This window comes from Tympanuchus pallidicinctus, unplaced genomic scaffold, assembly GCF_026119805.1.
Source record: "Tympanuchus pallidicinctus isolate F22 unplaced genomic scaffold, pur_lepc_1.0 scaffold1, whole genome shotgun sequence".
Classification (NCBI taxonomy): domain Eukaryota; kingdom Metazoa; phylum Chordata; class Aves; order Galliformes; family Phasianidae; genus Tympanuchus; species Tympanuchus pallidicinctus.
Genome location: NW_026294618.1, coordinates 69863021 through 69882476, shown reverse-complemented (window position 1 = coordinate 69882476; position 19456 = coordinate 69863021). Strand labels below are relative to the sequence as shown.

Genomic DNA, 19456 nt, shown 5'->3' with positions numbered 1-19456 from the left:
AGAGGCCCGCGCGCAGGCGCCCTCCGGCCGCCAATGGGAGCCGACCGCCCCGTGCCGCCTCCCCGCGCTCGGCGCTCGGCTAGAGGGGCCTGGAGGGCCGGAAGCGGCGTGGGTCCGCCGGCCAGCGGCGTGCGGTGTGGCGAGTGCCGGGCGGAGGTTGGGGGGCTCTTATCTCCGCCGGACGTTTCGCCCGGCCGTGTTTCTTCTCCGTTCAGCCTCGGGGCCCGTGAGGTGTCCTCATGGCGGCCATCTACTCCGGGGTTCACCTGAAGCTGAAGAGCGCCAGGACCCCATGGGAGGACAAGCTGAAGCTCGCTCGCTTCGCGTGGGTTTCCCACCAGTGCTTTCTCCCCAACAAGGAGCAAGTAAGCGTGGTTTGGTAGCAAAAGCGGGCAGAATCAGCGTCCCCAGCGGTGATGGGGACGGAGCTGATCTTGAAGGTCTTTACAACTTCGGTGATTCTGTGGTTGTATGAGTCACTAAACCCAGAGCTCGCTGCTTAGAGTGCTCTTGAGCTCTACGTGTCCCATGTGCAGAGACTTGCCCTCTCCTTAATTTTTTTTCCCCTTGGGCTGAAGTTCTGGTTTCCCTGTGTGAGGGCTGCCTCATGCTGCCCCTCCAGCGCAGAAGCTCGGTGGGAACTGCGCTTTGCACCACCTGAGAGCAGCTTGAATTCTTTTTATTTCGATTCCTTATAAATTATGGTGTAGCCCTACACCACATTTTGAAATCAGCATTTTAAGTCAGTAGTCTTCAGCCTCTTCCAATTTGTAGATCCAAATTCCTAGGCTTCAGTTTTGATGTAGTAAATTTAAACCTGCCAGGAAGAGGATATCAAAGTTACCCCATGTATTATCTGTCTTTGCAAGTCTGTGATTTAAAAGATTACCTTTGTTCCTTAGTGTCACCTGTTAGCATTGTTGTCTCAGTTGAAGAAGCTGATGAAAGGACTTCAGAGTGTTAACTGTCCCGTGAGCACAGGGCCAGCACTGGATTTAGAATTAAATGTCCTAGGATTTAGGTGATGTCTGAAACCTTCAAAAATAGACTTTTCTGCCCATTCAAACTCTTTCTGCTTGGATATAGAGCTCTTCTCAGGGACTGAATGCTGTAATTGTGATTAGATACTAGTTTTGTCATATTTTCACATTTGTGATTTTTTTTTTCTCCATTTGTTAACAGGTATTACTTGATTGGGTAAGCCATACATTGGTTTCATACTACAATAAGAAACTTGAATTGGAGGATGAAGTTGTTGAGAAGCTTTGGGCATATCTAGACAATGTTATCCATAGTAGAAGGCTACAGAATCTTTTGAAGAGTGGGAAGACGATCACTCTCAGCTTTTCAATTGCACAGGTAATGAAAATGATGGGTATTTTGTAATGTACTGAATAGCAATGCCTGTCTTCTACAATATGTGACCTTTCCTCACGGGATAGAGTGTTACATGAAATAAATAATAATTAACCTGATGTTTTTTAGGACCTTTATTAAAAACTCTTCTATTTCTGTTCTGCAATATGGTTTGTATTTGTGTGGAACTAAGACTGAAAAAGGCAGGGGATTCTAATAATAACCTCCAAGTTAATCTGCTTCTCTGTCTTTCACGTCTTCAAACTGTCTGAGTGGGAACTGAATTAAGTATTTAATTCAGGTAAGTAAAGGTTTGTTTGTGTTTGGTTTTCTTGTATGTTATTTAATGTTTATATTACCATTTTGCCTAGGAGTCTTAGGAGTGATTTTCCCCTAAATGAGGGGCTCCTCTGTGCAATTGGCATGAGTACTCATGCACTGCTCTGTGCTGTTCAGCGGACCCAGTCTCAGATCTTGCAGCTTTTCATGATGAATCTGAATGAGTTGTCCTTACGATTTCCCCTTCCACTGGGAGCTTAGGGCCCTCTCTCACCCCAGTAGACCAGCTTGCAGTGCTGTCATGTCCCTGTCTGTGCATCTCTGGGAGATCTATGTATGCCTGCAGGAGCTTTAACCAGCATTCTTTGGTGTCTGTCTCACCTGTGTTGTGTTTCTGGCCCAGTTCTCCCCAGTTTCTCTTCACTGGAGGAACCTTGCCTGCTAGATATGTGAATCTGGATGCAGATTATTGTGCCGTGCTGTTTGTCTCACAGTTTTCCCAAATTAATTTTTAGTTTGCTCACTGTGAATTGCATTAAACCAAATTAGTGGTGGCATCAAATCATTATTGAACTTAATCACTTTGTTATTTTAGCCTCAGATGGAAATCTATGGAGGAGACTTCAGTTACAATTTAACTAAGTTCAGAACTGAACCAGAAAGTCTAACTTATTATTTCAGCATCCTGATTACAAAAATGATAGAACTCATGGACAGCTGTTGGAGACAGTCAAAGTGGCTGAAAAAATGACCTCTTCAGTTGTACACTAGTTGGAAGGAAGCATGGGAAAGCAGTCGTTACCTGCTGGAATTGAGTTGTGAAGTACAGAAAATTGTTTGAATGAGAGGGGGAGTGGAGAAAGTGTACTGATTTAACCGTGTACTGAGTGTGAAGATGTCTGACTGAAGATTGGTTAAGAACTGTAGGCCAGAATGCTATTAAAACTATTTGGAGGTCACAAAAGTGAGCAGATATAAAGGGGAACAAAGGAGAAAACGGGGAGATCAACACAAAGTTTAAGAAAAGAAAGGGAAATGGAAGTTCAAGTTAAACTTGTTTAAGTAAACTTAAGTAAAGTTATTTGGAACTGCATACCTCTTAAAGAAAAGAGAAGACACTGCTTTAGTTTCCAGGTATTAGCACTGGAAGCTTTGGCTTCTATTGCAATGCAATGATGGTATTTAGTCATAGACATTTTTGCTTGTGGTAGACTTCTTGAACCAAAGGAAGTGTGTTATGTATGCTTTTTTGTTTGTTTGTTTGGAACATGATTTGGGGGACTTAGCAAGAAGAGAGGAAATTTTCTCTCCCCTCTCTTTCTGCAGGATTACTATTAGGATGAAATAGTGTATAGCATAGTGTATACTGTTTCTGGTAACATCTGTACTAAATGAGGGGTTCCTGTGTTGCAAACAAAGCTCACAGTTCTGGCCAGATGAGCTTCTAGTCTGAGACCTCTATGAGAGGCCCAGCAGCAGCTGTTGGCAAGTCCCTGTTCCTTTTTTCTTGCTTCCAGAGCTCACAGAAGAAGTTGTTGGTTTATTATGATGAGCTTTGTCTTTGTGTACAAAATTGATTGTTTTTTTTTTCTTTTTCTTTGAACATTCAGGTCATAAATGAAAGATTATCGGAGGCCTGCTCTCAAAAAAACCAGCAAAACCTTGGCTCGGTGCTGAGTTGCTCCAGCGGCATCCTTTCTACTCCTTCACTCTCCATCATTTACACAGCAAAGAGTGAGCTCTTAGTTGACCTCCTCAGCAAGCTCTCTGAGCTGGCATGTCAGCAGCTGGCTTCGGAAGATGCTGTTGGCTCCCAGTTGTTCAGCATCCTCCACCTTACCTTTGTACAGTACCTCCTGATCCAGAGGCAGCAAACCAACCCAAACCGTGTGTTTGGGCAGGTGACAAGCCACTTGTTCCAGCCATGTCTGCTACTGAGGCACTTACTGACCACACGGAGCTGGACACAGTCAGATGACAACCACGTGCGTCAGTATTTGAGCAGGGAAATCCGAAATCAAGTAGAGACATTGTTGCAGGCTGGATTATTCCAGCCTGAGCTCTTCTCCTCCTACAAAGAGGAGTTGCTGCCAGAACGGGAACCTCAGGAGAAGAAGAAAGGAGCTTTGAAAAATCTCTTGCTTCCAGTAAACACTGTGCAGACCAAGTTGAGGAGTGGCTTTTGTGAACCTGCCATTCATGGACCAGTTGTGGCTAGTGCAGTGTCCCTGCTATATAAACTCTTTCTGGACTCATACTGCAAGGCAGAAAACCACCTTGTGTGTTTCCACATGCTTACCAGGCTTTTTGACTGTCTCAGGCTCTCTGGCCTACAGCAGAGCGTGGGACAGGACACGCTTTCCCCTGCAGACTGGAGCACAGAGCTCCTTGCTTTGGAACAGCTTCTGAACTTGGTGCTTAACAATGATATCTATAACATTGCCAGTGACCGCATACGGCACAAGGAGGTACAGTTTGGGTTTTACTGCAAGCTGGCGCAGATGTTGTTGAGTCACTCCCAGGCTTCCATCCCAGCTTGGTTCAGGTGCCTCAAAGTTTTACTGTCATTAAACCACCTTATAATAGAGCCCGACCTGCTTGATTTAGTGGCCTCTGCTTGGGTTGATGCAAAGGTGTCTGAGCAACGTGCAAAGAAGCCCCAGGAGGCTCTGATCAACACCATGTTTCAGACATACTCCAAGCTGCGGCAGTTCCCACGGCTTTTTGAGAAGGTTCTGACAGTCATTTGCTGGCCAGCTGTTGATGAGCTGAGGCTGCCTGTCTTGTCTGCTGGATTGACAGTGAAACTTCGCGAGTGCCTCCTTGAGCTGCCACCCAACCAGATTCTGGACATTGTGTGTCTCTTAGTGGAGAAATGCCAGCTCCTTATTCCTGCAGTTGAAAGGTCTGTTGACATGGCCTTGAAACTGATGTCATTGAGCTCAGTGCTGCACGCTTTTCTGTTCAACATGAGGAGTTTAGATGATGTCACTCCTTCCCCTGTGGTTCTTCGTATGCAGAATCTGCTGGCCAAGATGCAACAAGAAGTAATTTGTCCACTGATAGAGCTGCTGAAGGCTCCTAGGAGAGAGGAAGAAAAGTCAGACCTTTGGCTAAGAAAGGCCAGTGACTCTGCTCTCCTCCTTGTTTACACTTGGATTGAGGTAGACACTTTGTTTAAAATTAGCTGCTGTAAATATGTGTCTCCATCAGCTGAAACTGGTGGTGCTACTACTGCCTCTGCTGCAAAGCCCTGGGACATTTCGACTTTCATTCCTGGTATGGAGGAGCAATGTTGGGAGAGAGTCATGGAACTTGCAAGTAGTTTTACCTCCACTAGTAAATACTGCTTAGAACTGCTTGCACTTCAGAAAATGAAAATGATTCTAATGCAGACTCAGGCTGACGTACAGGCCCTGCAGCAAGCTGCAGCTTTCATCATAGGGTCTGGGAGAGCTAGCATGAGCAGAGGAGAATCTGAACCATGGGATGGAGATATCTGCACAATAAATGATCTCACCTACCCCACAGCACACTGTCACCTCGTCATCTCTAACCTGACTATCCTGTTGCCATATATTTCCCTGAAAAATGTACAGGACATTGCAGATGTGCTTTTGGAGACGTTAGTATTGACCAGATCACAGGAAACTGCCACAGACCAGGAGCCTCCCATCAGCATTGGAAAGATCTGTCTCAGTTTGATGCGCAGTTCCTTTCTCCCTGAGATGAAGGTTCTACATTGTGCTTTTCTGACCAGCCTTATTCATCAGTTCGCGAAGGTGCTGCCCTCTGCTGCTCGGGATTCGGTAGATCTGCCGCTTCTGCAGCTGTCTGCAAATGATATCTCTTGGCATGAAGAAATCCTGGGTCCTTGCAAAACGACTGACGCACTATCAGAAAACAAACAACCGAAAGATGAGCCCAGTTTATCTTGGAAAACTCTGGAGAAGGTTGCCCAGTGTATATTACTGTTAGCAAAAAATAGTTCTCCTGTCATCCTGAAGGAAAGTCAAGTAGAAGGCTGTCTGACTTTGCTGGAAATTACTTCTCTTCTGAAATTAGACAGTCTTCTTCCCTCTGACTGTATCCGGTGTTTTTTATTGTTGCTGTCCCTGATAGCAAATACCAGGACTAGTGCCTCCTGCAGCAAGCTGTTATCACTGAAGTTTTTAAGTACTTGCTTCCATCTCCTCAGATGTCTGCAAGCTGGCAGGAATGCCAGCTCTGTTTTTAAAGTTTTTCATGCCAGTGATATTCTTGAGGCCATCTTAACGTCCCAACTTACAGCTAGCAAATCCTTTACTGATACTTTGACTGTTCCTGTTTGGACAGAATATCTCCAGGAAGTCCAAGCCTCTTTGGAACACTTTCTTCAGATGATTGTTGAAAGAAGGCAAAGTGTGAGGCTTAACTTGGAAAAGTTTGTCTCTTTCCTCTCAAGCTGCAAGCCAGATGTCGGTGCAGTGAAAAGCAAATGCAGGAAAAACTGGAATCCCGCAGCTGAGCAATTACTGCTCTTGTCATTCACCACACTGTGTCACGTCCTCACGCTCTATCTTCAGCAGCAACCAGAAAAGAAGCTGCAGTCTACAGACATACTGTCTGCTTTGTTGGAGCCAGTAGTTCAGCAGATGGGGAAAGCTATTGAGCATGGTCTTCAGAGTAACACCCCAAACCACCATTTGCCTGTAGCGTTCATACCATCTGTCATGACTCTTCTCAAGGCAGATTTGAGCCACGCTGTCAGAAAGGGCTGGCAAAAGAATCCTGAGGAGTCCTGTGCATTTTTGGAGCAATCTCGTGTTAAACTGTACCAAAAGTTTTACTCTCAGATACTGAGAGAGCTGCCCTCTGCAGGAGGTCATCTGCAGTTCCTTCAGTCTGCCTTGCGGTTTTTAGCAGTCTTCTGCTCAGTGCCAGAGCTGTATCCTGGAAAAGAAAATGCAGTCACTGTTGTTTTTGCTATCCAAAAGCTTCTCACTGGTATGAAATCTCCCTTTCTTTGCTTCCCTCTCTAATTTTGCATGGCAGAAGCAAGTTTAAAGCTGCTTGTGTAAAATACACAGCTTTTAAAAAAATTCTGTACCTGTTTACGTGAGTTAAAGCAGTAGGCTATCCTTTTTTAAAAATGCCTAATAGAAAAATTATCAGGAAGGCCATGTTGTAGAACCTGGCCCACAACAGCCATCTGATCTGATAAGGATCTTGTGGAAATTGTAAACACCTATGGCTTATTCATCTTTTAGTTCTTTATTGCATATTGCACCGAAAGGGAGTATAGCTTATTTGAAAATGTTGTGGAGTTGAATGCAGGGCACTGTGAGGGCGGGGATTTCATGTTAGGACTAGGAACTATCAGGAGATGTCTTGTCTATCATTATAACTTTTTTGCTGACTTCTCCTCAATCTGTGCCTAGCTTTCCTAGTGTTAGATTGCTGAAGTGCTTTAACCTGAGGAGATGATTAATCACTGTAAAAAGCTTTTTTTCTCTCATTTTTTTAATGAATAGATAAGGTATTACATAAATTGAAATATAGATTCCTGTTAAGGAAGACTTTTTTTGTCATTGACACAAATCCAGTGGATGCTTGTGGAACTGAGAAGCAAGCCTTCACAGTAGTCTAAGATGTAAACTCAGGACTGTCTATGTAGTAATAATTGAGCAAGTGAAGAGTATGACTGGTGATCAGTAGAGATCTGAGCTTTCGCAGCTTAACGCCCTTGACTTATGATGGCTCTTTGCCCAACACTTGTAGTACAGCCTGACAGCTTGTGTAGCCCATTTTCTTGGCTTCTGCACAAGCTTTATTGTAGCATTTCCATGTTTCTGAGAGCTTTTTATCAGTATGGTGACTGCTCTGTAAACTCTAGGGTAGTGAATACTTGAGAACAGCAATTCATTGCAATAGTGGTGGTGGTGGGGATAAAGGGAATACTTGGGGCCCATTATAAATGGGTTGAAAAAGTACCCACATTGCTGTTTGAAGTTTTGATTCACCTTGTTTCTCCCTGTGGAAGTCTCTGTCTTAGAAACTGAAACTTGCTTGTTCAATGTGCAGGTCCTGTGATCACAATTCAGGTGATTCAAAGTATAGAGGTGGAGCTGACAGAGGTGGTTTTACAGCTACTGGGAAACTGCTCTGCTGAAGAATTTTATGCCATAATGAGGCTTTTGCTGCAGGGACTTGAAATGAGGAACACTTGGCAACAGAAGGCTAAAGTAAGGAATGAGCTCAGTTTATTGTCAAGTTCTTTCTTCAGTTTTCTATAACTTGAAAAAATGAGTTAACTGGATGGCATCTGCTTAAATATTTTTTCCTCTTTCTGCTTTATGGTTTGGTCAAATTAATTTGTGTGGTTAAAGAATTTGGTAACTGCGTTGAGGTATGTTATGGATGTGAACTGAGAGAGGTGGAGTGTTCATGGAAACTTACTGGAAAAACTTTCTGACCATTTTCATAGAACTATAGAATACTTTGGATTGGAAGGGTCTTTAAAGATCTTCTAGTTCCAACCCACTTCATGGGCAGGGCTGCCACCCACCAGCTCAGGCTGCCCAAAGCCCCATCCAACCTGGCCTTGAATGCCTCTAGGGATGGGGCATCCACAACTTCTCTGGGCATCCTGTTCTAGTACTTCACATTTCCTCCCTATCATCTTACCTAAATCTCTTTTAGTTTAAAACCATTCCCCTTGTCCTGTCATTATCCGTCCATGTAAAAAGTTGGTGTTTCTCCTGTTTATAAGCTCCCCTGAAGTACTGGAAGATTGCAATGTGGTCTCCCCAGAGCCTTCTTTTCTCTAAACTGAACAAGCTCAGCTTTCTCAACCTTTCTACATAGGAGGGGTGTTCCAGCCCTCTGATAATCTTCATGGCCCTTCTCTGAACCTTCCTACAACTCATATGTTTCTTGTATCCGGGGCCCTGTACTCCTGATGGGGCCTCATGAGGGCAGAGTAGAAGGGGATAATCCCCTCCCTCTCTCTTCTGGCCACTCTGGATGCAGCCCAGGATACTGTTGCTTTTCTGGACTGCACACTGTTGGCTTATGACAAACTTTCCATCCACCAAGTTCTTCTCTGCAGGGCTGCTGTCTATGAATTCTTTTCCCAGTCTGTACACGTATCTGGGATTGCTTCAACCCAAGTGCAATACCTTGCACTTCACCCTGTTGAATCTCATTAGATTCACATAGGCCTGCTTCTCAGGTTTGTCCAGGTCCCTCTGGAGTTCTGTTGTGTCAACTGCACCACTCAGCTTGGTGTCGAGAGTACACTCAATCCCACTGTCTCTATCATTGATAAAGAACACTTGTGTGTTGAAGAACACTTGTCCCAAGATGGACTTATGCAGGGCACCACTTGTGACTGGCCTCCAGCTAAACATAGAGTTGTTGACCACAATCTTCTGGCTGCAACAATCCAATCTTTATCCACTGAGTGGTACAGCCTTCAAATCTATATCTCTACAATTTAGAGAGAAGGTGCGGGATGACGTCAAAGGCAGATGATATCAGGTGCCCTTCCTTTGTCTGCTACTACCATAATTTCATTAAAGGAGACTACTAGATTGATCAGGTATGATCTCCCTTTGTGAAGCTGTGCTGGCTGTCTTGGATCACCTCTTCATCTTGTGTATGCCATTATCTCTCTTCTAGGAGGATCTGCTCCATGATTTTCCCAGACACAGACATGAGGTTCACCAGCCAGTAGTTTCCTGGGTCTTCTTTTCTCCCTTTCTTAAAAATGGGAGTGTTATTTCCTTTTTTCCAGTCACTGGGGACTTCACCTGGCAACCGTGATTCCCAAATATGACGGAGAGTGATTTGGTGTCCAGATCTGCCAACTCCTTCAGGACTTTGGGATACATGTCATCCAGACTCATATGGACTTGTTCACGTTCAGCCTCAACAGGTGGTCTTGAACTTGCTCTTTGCTTACATTAGGAAGGATTTTTCTCCTCCAGCTGCTGCCTAGAAGTTCAGGGACACAAGAAATTTGGGTGGCCTGACTGCCAGAAGTGACAGAGGCAAAGAACTCATTGAGTCCCTCAGCCTTCTCCTTGTCTGTTGTAACAAATTCTCCCTTGTCATTTATCAGAGAGGGCACACTCTCCTTGGACTGACTCTTCTGATCAGTGTACCTGTAGAATCCCTACTTGTTATTTTTTTTCCTTGCTAAGTGTGGTTCCACTTTAACGACTCAGTAGCCTTAATTCCATGTATTGTCAACAGAAATCACGTTGTGATGCTGAAGATTTCTGCCATGCTGAATCTTTTCTTTTACTTGCTGATTAGAGCTCTTCTAGAACAGGCATTTAGCAGTCCGTGAGGTTAACTACTGCTTGTCTGTGATTCTCCTTAACAGGTTTAAAGACATTATTTTTTGAAATGATAGTAGTTTTAAATAAAACAAAGGCTGCACTCATGCCTTTGGTATTTGTCTCTAAAATGACTTTTACTTTGTAATAGTAATATTACTACTCAAAAAATACTACTCAGTAGCTTTTTACTGTGCCTTTCTCCACAAAAGCTTAAGCAGCAGTGGTAACACATGGAATACTTCAGGCTAAAAAGCCAGCTGCACCCTCCATAGAAAGCTCAGTGATTTGAGAGGAAGACTTGAATTAAACTTAGGAGTTATCTGATTGTCTTTTTTCTCAGAAGTAGACATGAATATGCCACTTCAATTCTTGATGGCTGTTTGAAAGTACATCTGGAATTCCTGTATATGCATGTGAGTCTACCCACCTGAGTGCATATAAGCACTGGAATACATATGTAAGTGCTCCAAGGTTGATATACAGTGATAAGACCATTTTGGTTTGTAGTGTGTTTCTTTATTCAGTTTGTCAAAACCAGATTTCTTTTTTTTACACAAATAAAAGTCTTGCTGTGAAATGCAGCATTCTTGGTATATCTTAGTATACTATTGTCCCTATACTCCTCTGGCTTCCTTCTGCTATGTAGTGGCTGCTAAGAAAGACTTTCCTTTCTTAAAAATCACTTCAACCTTTTCATACAGTAAGTTGATTCTGAATGTAGTAGGCTGTACATTTGGGCTTGTGCTGCTCAGCACACTGAATTTCATTGAGCTGGTAATTATTTTGCTATTTCCAGAGGGCTGTGCTGGTGGAAGGACTTTCATGTGTCAAGGCTCTGGTGATGCTCAAAACTGTCACAGCCCTTGAAAGAGCTCTTTTGTGCTTGAAAGGAACCAGTGCACCTTGTACCATGACTGATTGTCAATCTGCTTTCTGCAGGAAGTATTGTCAGCTATTACGCTAATCAAATTGTTGCTGAGCTGCCCATTAAGTGGAGACAAAGAGAAAGCTTTCTGGTTTGCCAGCCCACAGATAATCACAGCTTTAGCCGTAAGTATCTATTTATTGTAACTTCATTACCTATCCCTTTTATTTGTTGGAGTCCCTAGTAATTGCATCTGTAACATGCACAAAGGAATACTGGAACAAAAAGGTATTCATACCACATTCGCTGGTACTGTCTTGTGTAAATCTTTTCTCACTGCTGTCTGGTAAACCTCCTCCTGTGTGTAAGTCATCCACTTCTTATGTTTAATAATTTTCCTGGGACTGCAGTGTGTAATCTGGAGCTTGGAAGATGCTTGTTAGGCTGCAGAGAGAGACTCTGGATCTCCTGTCCTCCTCCTTCCTGTATAAAGGAGGAGGAAACCATCAGCTGTATGTCACAGAAAAAGCTAACAGCAGCAAAACAAACAGACAAAAGAATGAATATGCTTATATTAAAAAATTCACTGATTTTAGAATAGGAAACTTAACTGACAGTAATAAAATTCAGGCTTTATGTCCTTGACTGTGCAGCATCCAAACCTAGTTATATAGGTATTTTTTCTTCTATGGTGATTATGTGTCTCTATCTGGACCACTATTTGTCAGATGCTGGCTCTACAGTGCTGGGAAACAGAACTTGCAATTTCTGCGCTTCCTCTGCATGCTTGCAGAAGAGAGAACTGGATCAACGCACTCATGTGAGGAAGTGTAAAGAAATGCTGGCTACTGTAGTGTAGAGTAGTCCACTTTATAAGGAGGCTGGGAAATAGTTACAATTCCACATTATAGCAGTGCTCACCTGAAAGGTATCACATGCATCCTCTGTTCAGGATGCAGTTACAGCGAAATTGCTGAAAGTGAAGGAGTCTCTCTGCAATCTAGCTTGCACCAGTTTAGTTCTAATGACTCAAGTCAAAGTACTGTGGTTCTCTGTTTTTTGAATGCTTATGAAAGGTGGCTGACACATACTTTCTCTGTTTCTTGTGTAGCTGCAAACCAAAGAGGCCTGTCAGGACCAGTCATTGACTTCCAACATAGTTGTACCTATTCTAAAGACTGCAGCAGCTCTACTAAGGCAAGGAGAAAGAGTTCTCTTGAATCCGCACCATGTGGCGTTGGCATTCAGCATCCTCCTAACAGCCCCTCTGGATCATCTGAAGATAGAGGACTATGAGAATGTCTTTCTGGGAGTCCATGAAGTGCTGTTTTCTATTGTGCAGTGTCACCCAAAGGTATATCTCTGAAGTGGTGGGAGAAGGAAGGAAAAAGCAGAAAGAACTAAGACAGAAGCTGATGATCAGAAACTTTGAAGAGTTGTCTTGATATTATTTGTCCTGCTTGAGTGAAAGTGCTTTGTACCACTTTTCATCTAAGAACCTCAAAATCACATCACTTCAATTACTACTCTGCTGTCTTATGCTTGCTTTGTGAGCTGTCAGCAGCAGACTGCTTTTCCAGCAAGGTGATGTGCCTTTGCTAAAAGCCTGTGGTAAAAACTGCCTATCCAGACTCTTTTTAGTGTTCCTGAACCCTGCATTCTCTGAGTATGACTACACAGCTTCTCCACCAGCAAGTGCAAATTCCCTACGCATGGGAGTACAAATTCAAATGTTGCTTTACGGGAGATGGAGTAACTCTAATGTGATGTTTGCTCATTATTTATATTTGAATATGCTCATGAGTGTAGACCTGCTCTAGGATTCTCATCTGCTGGAGTCTACTGATGAAGAATGTGAAGATAGTCTTTGCTCCTGATATCTGTATAAGCCACATAGTTTCCTTCTCAGGAGTTAATTTCCCTCTTACTATGGAATGCTATACATATCTGTCCTTGCCACACGCTTTACCACATAATCACAGGTGTTTTTACTTCATGTCTTTGCAGGTGATGTTGAAAGCTGCACCATCGTTTCTGAACAGTTTTCATCGTCTGGTTGCTTCTGTCATGGTTGAAGGACGTCAGAGAGGGGACAGAGGTGTCATATCTCTTCTACTTTCATACTGTATATGTGCACTATAATTGTGTATATGCTGCGAGAGGAGATGCAGGACAGGGCAGGCTGGCAACAGATGAAAAGTCCTCTACACCTACTCATGGCATTGAAACCATTAGCCCTGTCTGTCCTGGACGTAAATTTGAGGATTAGTTTTATAGTGCACTGCACACGTAAAGATAAACGGAGCTCCTGTGAAGCTGCATCCAGGCAGTACTTTTGGGGGAATAAGGTGTTCCTTGCTGTCTGGCAGGTGATCAGCATGCAATAAGACTTGCTTTACCCAATTTCTGCTCTTCCTATTAAGTGATACAAACACTTTATAGGAAGGCGGCTGTGAACTCAGCTGATACATACTAGCACACTTGAATAAGAGTCCTGAACTGGTCCTGCTGAATGTAGCTTCTTGAGGCTGAAACTGTTTACTATGGACCTGAATATTTAGTGGTTTATGTTAAGCGTGCAGCCAAGACATTCAAGTTACTGGGGCTGAGTATCTTAAAATTAAGTAAAATATAGACACTTTACTGGAAACTGTTGAAGAATTCACATTGACCATAAAGCATGAGTGTCAAAGTAACTTAGTGAAGGATGTTCACAGTCCTGTATTTTTGTGCTGGCCAGAACACAAATACCCTGTCATTAATCATGGTAATGCTTTGAAGCAAACTGACTCGATGGCTGGCAACTTACCATGTCACAGCTCTCTACTGATGCCCTATAAGTTGTTCCATGTTCGGTTTTATCTCAGCTGATGTGTGTTGCCCACAACTATTTGTGTCTGTATGTTAATACTCATATATATGCATGATGTGTAGATTTCCCTTCTTCCTTGTTTGTATTGGTTCTTCTCATTCATTGCCTACTGAAAGAGTGAACTCTCAGGTGATCTCTCCAGTCTCACTTTAATATCTCCAGTGCTGTGGCTTCTGCTCTTATATTTCACCTAATAAATGTCATCAGAGAGCTTTCTTACTGTGCTATTTCTAAGAGATGTCTTCTGATTTTCTACCAGGTAGAGAATATCGCTTCCTAATCTCCTTATTTTCCCTGGTGTTCACTGGGTTTGAATCATGGCAGGGACGATAGCTGCTGCTTTCAACTCTTCGGCATATCTGACAGATACCTCTTATATTGCACTGTGTGTGGATCTAGGATTAGTGTGCTCTTACAAATCTGCCATTGTAAGAGATGTATGTGGTGTGTTGTGCGGATGTGGGGGGACCTCTGAGCTGTGGCTTTTCAAAAAAAGATAAAATGAATAAGCTGGCGTTGGCTTTGTGCGTGAGTTTGTTTTTTTAAAGGCATTTTTTACACTTGAATAACAGATTGCAACTTGCTTTCTTTTTCAGGCAACACAGATGAATTTGAAGTTATACTGAAATGTGCACACCTTGTGGAACGGATGTATAGTCACATTGCTGCAAAAACAGAGGAATTCACTTTGTTTTCTGCTTTCATTGTGGCTCAGTATGTGACAGAATTGCAGAAGGTAATATGTTCTGTTTTGAAAGTGCCATGGTATTGGCATATGCCTTGTACCGAAGCAGTTCTGATCCAGACTTATTTTGAGCAAGAGTTCCTGAGAATCTTTCTTACTCAACTCCTAACAGCTTTATAAAAGGGTGGGGTCTAGCTTCTCACAAGACCTACATTCAGATTGCTATTCTCTCCAACGTAATGAATTTCACCAGGATTTGAATGCTGCATGCATTGTCAGTACCTGCTAATTATTTGTGGCTCTAGTCTGGACATGGAGAAAAATACACAGATTAATTTTATTACATTTTTTTCTGTGGTAAGAAGACTATCTGATGCTATGACCACTTCAGGACTCATAAAAAAAACAAAGCATATTACTAAGGGCATTATCCAAATGCCATTTGAACACTGACAGGCATGGGGCATCAACCATTTCGTTAGGAAAGCTGTTCCAGTGTTTTACCCCCCTCCCCCTACCATGATAAAGAACTTTTTCCCAGTAGCTGATCTGAACCTCCTCTAAAACCTGATGCCTCATCTGAACCTCACATTCTTTTGAAAGCCAGTTTTGCCATAAAAAAATTTATGGTCAGAGGACCTGCACAAGAGATGCTGTTTTTGTGCACAGTCCCTCAACGGGGAGCTTATAAACAGGAGGGCAACCAACTTTTTATGTGGGTGGGTAGTCGTAGGAGAAGGGAGAATGGCTTTAAATAAAAGGGGAGGTTTAGATTAGATGTTGGGGTAAATTTTTCACTTATAGGGTGCTGAGGCATGGGCACAGGCTGCCCAGAGAAGCTGTGGATGCCCCATTCCTGGGGGCATTCAAGGTTAGATTGTATTGGGTCCTGGACAGCCTGATCTATTAGAAGATTTGGGGGGACTGGAACCAGATAATCTTTAAATTCCCTTCCAACCTAAGACACTCTGTGAAGAAACTAGGGATGAATTGAGACTAGTTTTGTTCTATTGAACTAGCTCTGAGCTTCACTGAATTTTGTTCACCACTGGATGTAGAGCCTTTACTCAGAGTGAAGCCTAGCTTGAACTATCAAATGACCTTTCAAGTTAGAAGCTTGAGTACAGTCTTGTGAGACTTCTAGGAAAGTTTTGTGTAAATCCTTTCACTGATGATTGAGAAGTGGTGGATGATAGTTGAAGCTGCAGATTGGAATATATGCATGGAACCTATGGATGTGGAAAAGTGAATTTGTGTAGTGAACTACAGGAAGCTGTGACAAAGGAGTCTTTTCAGTCTCTGACAGAACAAGTAGGTGATGATTTGTTTCACCATTAAACAGGTGAGAATTGATGGATATCAGAGGAAAGGGAGGACTCAGCATGCTAGTCTAGAAGAAATGCATAGATATATTTTATGTTGCTCTGCAGAGGGAGAGAAAAAAATACTTTAACTGTTTATCTCATCAAAGTCTATTTGAGTGGCTTTTAGCCTATGTCTGAAGACCTTGAGTGGTCTATGAAAGGTAAATGAGAAAAACATATTAAATTTAAGTTCTTATGTGGGTATCTGCACACTGACTTGAACCCTTTTAAAAATGTGCAAGCTAAAACTACAATAGCTACTGGCCCAAACACTTTTTCCCAATATAGTTGTGTAGTAGTTCCCTCAGTGCTTCCTTTATACTAGGAAATAAATACCCTAGTGAATTGTTTTGCTATAACCTAAAATGTTTCCTTGCTAGAGTGGTTGGCATCAATAGCCACTTACACACTGTTGACCATGCTTTTCCCTTTTTGTGTATAAACTCTTGCTTGAGTCAGCAACAGTGAAAAGCCTCTTCACGCTCTTAATGTCTCACATCAGGTGCTCTGTAATGCTTGACAAATTGCTTGTGCTAACTATATAGACCATAAAACACTTACAAGCGTAATTAACTGCCAGTTAGTAGTGGCATCTGTTTAAATCTTTGCTTCTGCTTCCCACAGCGTCATTGGAGGGTGTTTATAGGAAACTGCACTGCAAAGCAAGAATGGTCCAAATAAGCCAGGGGTACAGCCTGATGATGTGAAGGATGTAAACTCTGGGGTACCTGCTTGTCCCAAGAGGCACGTCTCATCTACAGTGCCAGTATCTGTGGGTTTCCCTGTCCTCCTCAGCTCTAGGAAGGAAAAGATAAATCCAATGCATTCACTGGGAGCTGCAGTGCACAACTGTTCTGTTATTTCTCTTTATCATACACTGAAGTAACATCCTTTACAAACCTCCTAGTAGATCAGCTGTCAAACTTTTGGATGTGCAAACTCTTCAGGGTCATAGATCAAAAGAAAGACATATGTGCTTTAATGCCCACTGTATGTTTTTTCCCAGCTATGTTGGCAGCTCTAATAAAATGTATTAGCTGTTTTGTGTTTAGGGCAGAAAGAGCAGGATCCTGTCACAGTGATTAGGAGTGCACTTCATTAGTGGAAAGTTTATTAGTTGCCTCAGGAAGAAAGAAGTCTGAATTTTAATGACAGCCTTTATGTAATTTTCATTAGGCCTGGAGTGCACAGGCTTAGGTCTGGAGGCATAAAGCTAATTTTAGGATTCAGCAAAGATAAGATACAATTCTGTGGCAAAAATAATGTGGTTATGCCAGAGGCCAGCACTGCAGAAGGCAGCGAGGCATTTAGCAAGTGATTTGTGAGCACAGGACAAATTCCAGTTTGCCTGAAGCACCAGAGGGCTCTGGAGTTGTCCTCTTCGTAGTGCGTTGTTCTGCTGGCTGTGGCGTTAAGCAGAAGGAATGTCAAAAGCAGGGCACTGAATCCTTGCTTGTATTTCCAGTTCTCCCTTCAGCTTCCTGCATGATGAGGTTTGATTTCCAATATTAGATCAAGGAAATTCATGTGTCACGAGCTTTTGGAGGACTCCTTTTATTAAAGCTTATATCTTGAAATCCTCAGATACAAATTGCTAGAGTATATCCAGTTGGTAAGTTATGGCTACCCAACATGAATCATAGAGTAGCCTCAAGTTGGTGCTTGTTTGATACTGGAATATACTAGCATACAGCCAATAAGATGTACAGAACCTATTGAAATATGTAATCCAGAGCAAATATTTTAGGGTTTTCTCATCACACTTTTTCTGCTGAGGAGTTTTCATATGATTCCAGAGATGATCGATGTCTTTGCCGCTGCAGCAATGCATATAGTAGCAGTGGTATGCATTTTACTGCAAAGGGCATGCTTGTTCTGCAAAACATATTTGCAAAAATCAGGAAAATATTGAATAAGATGACCCTTCAGATTGTATTTAATGGACTATTCCAGATGGTCAGATGCATTGAATAAGATGTTGTCAGCACTTAATGTACACCCACAATGGGAAGGGTGTTTTCTTGCCTTTTTGTCCTTAAGTCTCATGCATTTTTTTCCTCTTGTAGGTAACTTTGCACCCGGCTGTGAAGAAACATCTCACAGAGGGGATATATCACATCCTTGACCTTTGCATTGATCAGGACATCAAATTCTTAAATGCGTCGCTGCCAGCAGGTGTAAGGGAGGTCTTTAAGGATCTGTACAATGATTACAACCACTACCACAAAGCAAAAAAACAGGGGGAGGAAAAGTTCACCGCATGATAAATTCTGTCCAGTGCCGCATAATCAGTTATGAAGTGATCTTGCAATGTGCAGAAAATCCTGTTTTTTGTGACCAACGTTTGTAAGGGGGCATGGGGAGGGAAAATAGCCCCACTCTGCATGAGTAGCAGAACTGCTGCACCTGTGCAGGCCCCATGTGAACGTGCTGGGAGAATGCTGCAGACTGGCTGCAGATCTCAGGTTTCAGGCTTTGACACATCATGTAACTTTTCTGTGGAAGCAATAGTTTGGTGTAAAAGCCCACGAGGGCTATAATTGACAAATATGGTAAGCAGAATTAAAGCAGTTAGAATACATATTTTTATATGCTGTAACTTTACATTTTTTTTACTGAAGAACTGTGTGAATGCTATATAGCTGTTGAAATACTGTAGAAATACATGTTTTCAAAATTCTTTACTGTATCTTCTTACTTGGTTGGTTTTGCATTGAGTCCAGCCCTGAGCAGCCTTGTCTGACCTACTGAGATTCCTTCCCATCAGGATCACCTTGTGATCCTCTTGATAATCAGAAAGACTGACAACTTAGGGCTTTGGTCAATTTACTATCATAAAGCAGTTAACAGCTATCTGAGCTGTGGTGGCCCTCACTGTGCATTATTATCTTGTGACAAACTACATATCAAGACCTATCTGAGACCTCTTTGGTCTAAGCTGAGCCCTGTTGCTTTGCTTTCACTCAATGATAAAAGCAAGCCCTTATTGCAATTCAGCTGACGCTAATAAGCTGTGGTAAATTAATCATAATCGAGCTTGTAGGAAGATTTATCAAATAAATTTCATTAGCCAAACTACAGAATTTTATTACGTTGAAAATGGTGCAGACTAAAATCTGAACTTTTTCTTAAAACAGGCTTCACATATGTATACAGCAAGAACTCATTACTCAGAAATGATAATCTCCCTTAGATTATAGGGTGGACAGGGGAGGAATGGAATGTACTTGGCTAGGCTGGTAATGTTCTTCATAGCAGCTCCTCTGGTGTTGGGCTTCCCATTTTTGTTTAGAAGTGTTGGTAACGTGCTGCTGTTTTGGATGTTATTGAATGGTGCTTGCAAGCATTCAAGGCTTTCTCTCCAGGCTTCTTACTGGGAATGCAAGGAGCACTGTCTCTGGTGCAGAGGATGACATTTAGCTGGCACAGGAGGGTCTGTGTGGTGAAAATGGAGAACGTGAGCAGGGCTGAGGGGCAGCTGAAGGAGTTGGAAGGGCGGTTACTGCTGCATTAAACTCCTGGGGCTGTGGGACAGTAAAGTGGTTTCAGAAGGGAAATGTGTTTGAGCTGGGCTGAGCTGAACGGGCTCTGAGGGAGGAGGGCTGCTAGTAAAAAGGGGGTGGTTATGGACAGTGGGAGAGGATCTGGAAAGAGTGGTGAAAAAAAGGAGAACTATGTTTCAAGCGGGGGAGGAAGGAAGTGAGGTAG

At 42.7% G+C, this 19456-nt stretch overlaps 1 protein-coding gene across 2 annotated transcripts; it reads left to right on the top strand.

Annotated features, from left to right (window-relative positions):
- The first annotated feature begins 89 nt into the window (after nucleotides 1-89).
- URB2 (URB2 ribosome biogenesis homolog) lies at nucleotides 90-18428 on the top strand. Of its 2 annotated transcripts, XM_052684445.1 has the most exons (9): nucleotides 92-365; nucleotides 1183-1359; nucleotides 3246-6621; nucleotides 7699-7859; nucleotides 10902-11012; nucleotides 11939-12181; nucleotides 12835-12925; nucleotides 14296-14435; nucleotides 17815-18428. In XM_052684445.1, exons 1-9 carry the CDS (start codon nucleotides 240-242, stop codon nucleotides 18010-18012), a joined length of 4623 nt encoding a protein of 1540 aa, XP_052540405.1. In that variant the 5' UTR covers nucleotides 92-239; the 3' UTR covers nucleotides 18013-18428. The 2 variants fall into 2 exon arrangements, with proteins under 2 accessions (XP_052540413.1, XP_052540405.1); XM_052684453.1 differs by lacking the exons at nucleotides 10902-11012; nucleotides 11939-12181; nucleotides 12835-12925; nucleotides 14296-14435; nucleotides 17815-18428 and adding an exon at nucleotides 9117-10885 and having other exon boundaries at nucleotides 90-365.
- Nucleotides 18429-19456: the final 1028 nt, after the last annotated feature.

What these genes read in the sequence shown, in the direction of transcription:
- URB2 (XM_052684445.1), top strand. Translation starts at nt 240, where the DNA reads ATGGCGGCCATCTACTCCGGGGTTCACCTGAAGCTGAAGAGCGCCAGG. An exon ending in AGATAATCACAGCTTTAGCC is followed by an intron (nt 11,013 to 11,938) that starts GTAAGTATCTAT and finishes TTTCTTGTGTAG; the next exon opens with CTGCAAACCAAAGAGGCCTG. An exon ending in ACGTCAGAGAGGGGACAGAG is followed by an intron (nt 12,926 to 14,295) that starts GTGTCATATCTC and finishes TTTCTTTTTCAG; the next exon opens with GCAACACAGATGAATTTGAA.